The sequence below is a fragment of the Nothobranchius furzeri genome, chromosome 3, assembly GCF_043380555.1.
Source record: "Nothobranchius furzeri strain GRZ-AD chromosome 3, NfurGRZ-RIMD1, whole genome shotgun sequence".
NCBI lineage: Eukaryota > Metazoa > Chordata > Actinopteri > Cyprinodontiformes > Nothobranchiidae > Nothobranchius > Nothobranchius furzeri.
In genome coordinates this window covers 35,675,298-35,684,998 of record NC_091743.1, presented here as the reverse complement: position 1 = coordinate 35,684,998, position 9,701 = coordinate 35,675,298, and the positions used below count along the sequence as shown (strand labels likewise).

Sequence of the window (9,701 nt, the reverse complement as noted above, 5' to 3'; positions counted from 1 at the left end):
CTCCTATGTCTACAGTTACACACCGATAAGATCGCGTGGCTACAGGCGTATCTGTCGATGATGTACTACCGAGAAACGTAGCCATTGCAGCTACAGACGAAATGTACCGTTAAGACAGGATATTTCTTTATACGTGTGTATATACGCGCTGAAACACCCCTCCCCGTAAATCAAGAGTATTGTTACTCCGACCAATGAACCAAAAACTTCCTTTTAGCACAGCACAGTCTGCAGCACTGTATAAATATCAGAACACTGCAAGCAACTCGGTGCACACCCACCGAACGCGCCTTCGCTGACTACTTTGCGTGTAGAAGCAGTTCGTCAGCAGTACTCTTTCTCACCTCACAGACGGCCGTGATTCCATACGCCAGCCGTTGCACGGTACTGTGGTCCTCACTGTGTTGAACATGGACGACTACGACGTCGTACAGCAGATTGGACGCGGCTCGTATGGACGTGTTTTTTTAGTGAAATGTACAACGACGCAACGTAGGTACGCGCTAAAATGTCACATAAACGCAGCCGACGCTAGCGTTTCACAATGTGCGATCAGAGAACTTTCATGTTTGAAAGCGCTACAAGGACACCCTAATATAATTGAAATCGAAAAGTGTTTTATGTACGAGAACGAAATAGCGACACTAATGCCCTACTGTCCTCTTACATTACATCGAGTGCTATTCCGATATCCGCGCGTCCCGTTACCGCTCGCGTTTGTGAGCCGATTTTCCTGCGAGGTTGCAAACGCGCTTGCTTATATGCACGCGCGAAACATAATACACAGAGACCTTGTTCCTTCGAACGTATTGCTTACAGACACGCTAAACGTGAAACTTTCTGACATGGGACTTTCGAGGTACGCTGTAGCACCGATGAGTACAACGGTGGTCACAGAACCGTACAGGGCACCCGAGTTGTTTTACGACGGGGATACGATGAACTACACGTGTGCAATTGATATGTGGAGTCTTGGGGTTATGATTGTGGACGCAACGGAAAATACCATGGTTTTCCTTCGTGGAAAAAGACCATCGTCTGAGTCCACGTACACTATCATCATGCGCACCTTCCAAACCAAGAACGATGTACAACCGTGTTATAATAAGACGATGCCCAATGTGATGGCATGCGAACACACTACAAGAATCGTTTTTAAACTCTTGCGGTTGCAACCAAGCGAGAGATGGACGGCTCGCGAGCTGCTCGCAGACAATGAGTGGAAAAGTCTGTCGAGTGTTTCTTTAGACGATATAAACACCATCAGAGACCATGTGATGAACTAGATGGCTTGATGTATTTTATTAGTGCCATTAATTGTCACAACAAGACTCCGTTATACACCATTGTACCCTGTTTTGTAATCTTCCGAATAGGTATATTACTCGAAAGATATACTTTCATGCTTGTGTACTTTATAGTATGCCTCATGCTTGTGTACTTTATAGTACGCCTTACTATAAGGATTGGTGTCGATGTACACGTGAAAGGGTCCTTCGTTGTTAGGCTAAAATAAAGCAAATACTATAAACAGCTTTCCTGTTTCTGTGTTTTTATTACAAATACATACATATTACACAACACTCTGTACACCATTCAATTGTACTCCATGACTAATAAATGCCGCCATATAATAGCCACCAAGCCATAGTCTTTTTAATGAAGATTGCTATTATATTTGAGTTTGTTTTCGCCGCTGAAATTGTCGAGACGGGAAATACCTAGTTATATATAGTATTTACGGAGTGTCTTGTCGTGACAAGACTCTCGCCTCATACACACCTAGCCACCAGTATGGATGGTGAGAGTGATTCAGACTGCGAGGTGATAGACTCGCTCACTGAACACTTTACGTATGACCCAATACGTGAGCAAACCAAATGGTCTGTGTGTAAAAAATTAGGACTTGCCTATACGATTGTCAATTCCAACGCTAGATGTGAAACAACCACTCCAATGGCACTTGGTCCGCCTTGCGGAATAGATACAGTGGATATGGACGGTAATTGTTTTTTTAGAGCTATCAGTTCAGCGCTGTGTAACACGCAGAATAACCACAAACTCATACGAATGGCTGTGGTGAACGAGGTTGTACATAGAATAGACACAAATCACTCTAATTTGTCTTCTCGTACCTCTGGCGCACAGTACATAGAGGCCACACAGATGGACGTTCCCGGAACCTGGGCCACTGAGGTGGAAGTACATGCGACGGCGCAGCTGTTGTCATTGTTCATATACACGTATCTCAATGGAAAGTGGTTACGCTTCACACCAGAGAACACTACCGTACGCGAGGGTATATACATTATAAACAGTGGTAACCATTACAACGTGGTTACAAGTGTGCAATGCGTAGAACCGGCGTGCACAAACCGCTACAACTCGACTAGCATGAAGACTGCCACCGGCGGCAGTGTAAACAAACCACCTGAGTCGAAGACCAACACGTGTGGTGATGTCGCGCTACACAACGTCTCCAATGCTGAAAAATACTCTCAATGTCATGTACCTTGTAAGGAGAGAGTCACGACGGATACCGAGATTCAGAATGTCTCCGTGACTAGATACGATTCCCGGCAGAATGCGTCTTGTAATGTCAAAGCCCTGTCGGATATGGACCTAGTAGACAAAATGATAACCTATGACATAGAAATGGATAACTTTGCAAAGGAGGGCTACCGTATCACAGCTACGCCAGGGGTTACTACGCTCCGGGACACGTGGGGCAATTTCCTCGACGTACTCAAGGACAGATGGTGGGGTCGCGTCGACGAAGACCGGCTAGATTTCTCTATGCTGAGGCACTGCGTTGTTGGCGATATGGCCATTACAGCGGATTTATCGGACCAACCCGGCAACGTGTGCACGGTCACTGTATGCATGCCAGACCACCTGAAAAAATTCCACGTAGGGAAACACAAAGTCGGCTATACGTGCAAGCGTATATCCGCCACAGCCACGCTTCCTTTGCCCCATACGTGGATCAAACGTATCATCAAGAAAGTGAAAGAAGACTTGCGCCGGCTCCCTGAGCAGGCGACGGTGCGTGTGAGAGTGCTATCGAAACCCACGGATGTTACGCTGACCGAAGACCGTACAGCACGTGGTTCTGAGCTACTGCTGATGTCGGGCCCGGATAACTTGGCAATGGAAGGCTACCGTATCACAGCTACGCCAGGGGTTACTACGCTCCGGGACACGTGGGGCAATTTCCTCGACGTACTCAAGGACAGATGGTGGGGTCGCGTCGACGAAGACCGGCTAGATTTCTATATGCTGAGGCACTGCGTTGTTGGCGATATGGCCATTACAGCGGATTTATCGGACCAACCCGGCAACGTGTGCACGGTCACTGTATGCATGCCAGACCACCTGAAAAAATTCCACGTAGGGAAACACAACCTTGACTATACGTGCAAGTGTATATCCGCCACAGCCACGCTTTCTTCGCCCTATCCGTGGATCAAACGTATCGTCAAGAAAGTGAAAGAAGACTTGCGCCGGCTCCCTGAGCAGGCGACGGTGCGTGTGAGAGTGCTATCGAAACCCACGGATGTTACGCTGACCGAAGACCGTACAGCACGTGTTCCCGAAACACCGCTTATATAATGTGCATATTGTGTTGTTGTGTTATGTGATTGATTTGCAATAAATATACAACTATGTGGTTGGTGTATATTGTGAGGTTGAATAAAAAAAATAAAACCCACACATTACTTTCACACGTGTCTTTATTGTACATTTGACATTTCAGGTACGACCGCGTTTATAGTAATAAACAAGCCATTCGTCCACACTCATAGCACTCCTTACTGTAAATTGCATAGGCGTTCGTTTGATCAATGTACTGACACAAAGTTTCTCGATGTTGGCTACGCTGCTATCAGTAGTCCGTCTTCTCCACGAGGTTGCATCGTTTACTACGATGCTATTGTATAGTTCGTTGATAGTATTCCCGTATATGACGGCGATGTGTATAGAGCCTGAAACAAACCCCACATTTTCACACGGGCTTTCAAAAATCACTTTCACATCTGGCGTCTTGGTGTCGACGACTGCAAAGATGTCAGCGTATTCGCTGAGTGTTTGGTATAAAACAGTCAGGTGTTTCATCATCGAATACGGTATAACCACATTGCCGTTGTGATCTTTAGGCGGGAACATGATATCATCATCATCATCATCATCATCGTTGGCATGTGAGTGCACATATGCTGATTTGGTGAGTTTGTGTAGGACATCTTGCTCGTCCATGCAAGCACATCTAATGAGATCCATCAGGTTGTAGAGAGCCGTGTGTTCTTTGTTACTAGCGACATGTGTGCGATCAGGAGTACAAATGGTGCCTAGGCATTCTGGGAACACGAATGTTACATCTCCGGCCGCGTCCGGTTTAAGCTGCACGCAACCGCGATTGCCGCATGTGGTACAGTAAAAGCCAAACGTTTTACTGTTAGAAGAAAGCAAAACGTCCAAGGCTCCTTTGGCTGCGTCCGCTGCCCACAGACTGTCTGACATCATGAATCTTAGAACGTTGCTAAGAGCTTGTGTATTCTCTTCGTCGTAGAGTGCCGGTTCGCGACTAAACGGTTCCGTGTTGGTTCCGGCGATTTTTATGGTCATCTGTCCACTAGAACCGTGGTCTGGCGGATCGACAACAGGCCGCGCGCCTGAAGCTACGCACCATTTTGATGAGAGTTTATTCACATCATTGGATAACACCCTTTTTCTGCTACTATCGAGGACCGCGTATTTGACAGGTATCGCCTCGAACGAGCCTTGTTTGTACGCGGTGAGTGTCATATAATCGACCGTAAAGAAGACACTGTGTCCCGCATGTGTTATTAGTTCCGGTAGCTCCAAGGAAAACACCACCGGTTGGCCGCCGCTGGTGTGTTTCTTGACAGTGTGACAAAATGTCAGCTCTTTTTGACAGACCTGCATTGTCAAGTTGGTTAAAATATCATACACCATTTACTTTCCAGGTCGTATACCGTGTATAGTACATGTTTGATCACAAATCAGCAAGCGAGTACCCCGCCGTGCTTGCGCTTATTTGTAATTGGGACCGTCGTTCACACAGCGCCCAAACGTACGCTTCTTGCTCGATCCGTACACGTGCCTCAGTACCTCGTGTGCAGCTACGTTGTCGCACAGGAGTTGTTGAAAGAAGTTTCTACAACCCGCGCAATGGTACGCGACACGTTTCACGTCGCTACTCACGCCTGGTCTTCTCTTGCTCATGGGAGTTACTGTCACAGTGAGCCAACGCTTTTCTTTGAACGCCGCGATCCAGTTCTTTAACGTCTCGTCGTTATCTATTGAATACGGGACGATGCACAGCGTGCTCTCTGGGTACAGAGCGTGTGTGGGCCACGCGAACGCGGGCGGGTTGTGTATTTGTAACATGATAGCTATCTGATACAAGAGACCCGCAAGATCGACTGTAGATTTTTCGTAAAGCTCACTCTTGGATACAAAAAGCCTACTCTCAACAGCAGTGCTCCTCGTATCGCCCATAACGGTAGCCGGCACTACGATCGATATTTTGTCATCATCACAGGTACCCTTCGGTTCTAATGAAACCGCGCCTTGGTCGATCAACTCACACAGAGACCTTCTTAGGTCGTCCACTAGGCCCTTGTACACATCACCTGGACAGAGTCGCAAGTCTTGGATCACCACGGTCCTGCACGCTGCCAGTTTGTCGTCAGAGAGCCGAGTCACTCGCTCTCTGTTTGCGCTTATTCCAGCCAATTCGTGCGGACCGCATGTGGGTATCATGTGTTTTGGGCAATTGTTCATGAGACAATTGAACGCGGCGTTTGCCCTTTTCAGTCGATCTCTAATAGAATTGATGAACGTCAGCAGCCAGTGTTTGCAATCCTCGATGTTGCGTCGAGTGGCACCTAGACTACTAGCGCTGTACATGTGTCGCGGTAGACAAAAGTCTATGATACAATGAGCGATTAACTTTCCAGACCTGTTTACCAACGTGCGATCGGCCTCATGCGCCAACATCACTTTGGAGTTTGCGTAACACATGTTACCCATCTGATACGGGTGGTGTACCAAGGGGTTGTGCGGCGTGTCATCGTTATCGGTAGCGGCGCATGTGACACTCGCCTCCCCGGAGTGACTTTTACTAGTCACCTCGCAGGCCAGGGAGCCGCCGAACATTGCTGTTACGCAGCCCGATGTGGCCTGTAACGCCAAGTGGTATCTGTAAAAGGTCGCTTCGCATGGGTTGCATTTGTAAAACTCGTAACATTGCACGGGCTTCACGGTCAAGCCCGTGATACGCTGTAGCCAAGTACGTGTAAGTTCAACGTAAGTGGTTTTCACGTTCGCGTTCCCGACTTTCAGGCGCTCTAACGTCTGTTGACTGAAGTGTTTGTTCTTAGCGGATTTGATCAAACTACGCCAAGGAAACATACCTAGTCCCATTTTCGAGGCGATCATTTCGGAGGCCCTGGCGGCTAACAAGTCTCTGAGAACACTTTCTTTTCTAGAGAACATGTGATTCATACAGTAGACGCCATCTTTATGTAAACTCAGTACGCAAAACGCACTCTCGTCATTCTCAGCATCCGTGGGTTCCAACCTCACTGAACAGGCGCGTAGCTTACACGAAGCCTCGAACGACGTGACGGCCGCGACTCTGTGAGGTGTCAAAAATGAAGCTGCTTGGCTCAGCTCGAGCCATCGGCCGGCGTCGTCAAACGTGGGTGGTTTGTGCAGGTACAGTATCACGTCGCCAATCCGAAGTTCGTGCCACGGTACCGTAGAAAAGCAAGAAACGTTATCGCGCTCCAAACGGACACAGAAGCCCTTCATCACACAAGATACAAACGTATCCGTCACGGCAGAATCGCACGGCGATCTCATCGCCTTGAATGCCGCAAGGCCTCTCGCTTTAACCGTGACGGATGACAGTTCATCACTTGCCGTGTCCACAGTGTGTGTTAGCGCGATATATGTCTTCTTAGCAACGTGGCAATACACGGAACAGCTGTTTTCATATTCCAACTTCACTCGTCTGTCTTTTACGAATTCCTCCGTTACAGATACGGTTGCCGTCGCGTGCGGCTCAGGGGCTCTCGCCGTGTACACGGGATAGCCGTCCTTTGTGACTTTACCTTGCGGATCACGAGCGAGTTTCTCGTGAGTGTTCCCGTGACCGATGGCGTACATTCGTTTCAGCACGTCCTCTACCAGTGTCACGTGTACATACTTGAGAAAATCAGGTACGTCTTGACCGGCTCTTTTGAGTTTAGCGCTTATCGCGTCTTTCGCGGCGCCTACGAACGTCTCGAGATGATGCAGTTCCTCCTGACAGTCCATTTGTTTGCCACGAATAGTGTTCGACAGATCCGACTCTATAGGTTCCTGAGGTCCGTAGCCCACGGATACCATCACGCTATCCGTGTCACCGTAGATAACAGGGCATTTGTGTTGGTAAAACTGTGAAACACAGTGGTTCACAACCGCAATCTGCTGTCGCCCGTGACCTGATATGAGCGGGCCGCAAGGATGCGGTGCTGTCCCGTAAAATGAGTTGGCTAACACCTTACACTCGCCTTCCTGTAATTTATTGTACACACGTTCCACTGGATTCAAGTTTGGGTCGCTCAGCTTCTTTTTAAAATCCGCGCGTTGATTTAGGTAATATTCGACGGACGACGCAAAGATGCCGGGTGCTCTAGCATACGTTTTAGTCACTGGATTGTTTTTGAGTATCAACGACGCGTACTCGAACCCTTCCGCCTCCCAACTGTAACAGATCCATCCGGACAGATCGTGCGGGTACTTTTTTGGTGGCCACGGTATCGTTGTTTCGGGCGAAATGTTCAGCGAACACATGATCGAAGGATACATGCTAGAAAAGTCAAACGACAGCTCCAATCCCATACCAGGGCCTGAATAATGTAGACCGGTTATGGGTTCGCATACAGCGCCACCTTTCCAGGTTTCACCGTATTCGTCGACCGCTTCTGGGTACCATCTCAATCTGGACTCTTGCGCGGCACCTAGGGGGCCGGCTTTGACCCTGAGAGTGTCTAGCGCGAGTTTCAGCTGAGGGATGTGTACGGAATGTATGCTTTGCACAAACCCGCTGAACATGTCACCTCGTCCGTGAACCACGACGTCGATATTAAGAGTCGTCCTGCATCTGTGAAACAGCGCCGATACGGGTTTCAGAACTTTTGCTAATCTACAACACAGCTGGGAATCCACCAGATTATATACCAGCACCACGAAAAGGCTCTTACCGCCCGCGCTGATCATTGAGTCCATCGTGTCGTAACCCACGTCAGCGACCTTATAAAGTTTACGCGGGTCTTTGCACGGTAAACCGTGCATCTTTCGGTGTTTTGATATCACGTATGGGGCCACATCGTTTAGTTTCATGCTGGTACACTGATACTTGATGTCTCTAGTCTCGGACATTCGGTACAGGTCGATCACGTTCATACCACAGCTGTTCATTTTGAAGTGACCCAGTTTTGCCTTGTCTTTGTTGAACTTTTCCACACATTGCCCTATCGCAATCAACTTGGATTCGGTGAACGTTTCGTTGGCCAGCAGACGGCCCACGTTGATCAGCATATCCTTGTACATGGCCAAATAGCGCACGGTCTCGAATTGCAACACGGGTTCTACTACGTGTTTGCCGAGAGTTCTGTTGACAAACAAGCTGATCCAGGCGGCTTTGAGTCGCTCGCATCGTTTCTTCACAACGGGATCTGCTTTTTTCACGTAGCACGGGTAATTGTAGAAATATACCCGCTGCTCCAACACCCGTATATCAAACTCAGCGTTGTACACATACAGAAGTTCCACTTCGTGCTTCAAAAGAAAGGTTATCGTTCTTTCCAGCAACGCTAATTCCCCAGAACAAGCGTAGAAGCTCACGCGACTTATGTCGTCTATACCGGCTCCTTTGGCTACCTCGAGGTCCGCTTCGAGACACCGCGTGGAGGCTTTCTTTTCGTTGTACGCAACGAACAGTTTCTTTCTGTGTTCGCGTTGCCTTTTAGGCAAATGAGAGTTCAGAAGCACTATGGACACGCAGGTTATTTCGTGCTGTTGACCCGGCATGTCCGTCGTCAAACTGGGTATAGACACATTTTTTGCAAGCGTAGACAGTTGCTGTCGTTTTTCTTTCAAGGACGCCATCAGGGTCTCGTGACATTTAGTCATATCAGCTATGCTGGCTTCAGTGCAGTAGGGGTATCTGTACGCGAACGCCTCTGACCTGCACGCGGCATCCCTGTACGCATCCGCGAACACCGTTTCGATATCCAGACAGGCCGCTTTGTAGAAATAATTGACGTGTGCCGTATCGAACGCTTTAGCTTCGGCCTGCGAGGCTTCGTGATCGTATACGAGATCTTTGGGTGATACACTTTGGTTAAGTTTAGCGACCGGAACGAAATACATTCTGCCAAACATCACATCGGAACATAACGCGGGAGTATTACCGTCCCTGGCTAGATAGAACCCCCGGTTGGGACACAAGTCTCCGAACGTGAGCGCTCCTTTTACATTGTTCATGTAGGTTGTTGCAATGGAGATGCGTTTGAGAGGAAAGATGGCAGCTTCTACTGTGCGCTTTAAGTCATCGTGTAGAACACGCGTAACCACCGGCTCTGCTGCAAAATGTCTAGCCCATTTACTTTGCACGGTGAGCCAAT

General features: G+C 48.4%; 1 protein-coding gene across 1 annotated transcript; it reads left to right on the top strand.

Annotated features, from left to right (window-relative positions):
- Positions 1–410: 410 nt before the first annotated feature.
- LOC129159758 (cyclin-dependent kinase 1-like) lies at positions 411–1,286 on the top strand. Its single transcript, XM_054736951.2, has one exon. It carries the CDS (start codon positions 411–413, stop codon positions 1,284–1,286), a length of 876 nt encoding a protein of 291 aa, XP_054592926.2.
- Positions 1,287–9,701: the final 8,415 nt, after the last annotated feature.

Excerpts from the sequence above, each read along its gene's own strand:
- LOC129159758 (XM_054736951.2), top strand. The coding sequence starts at position 411 with ATGGACGACTACGACGTCGTACAGCAGATTGGACGCGGCTCGTATGGA.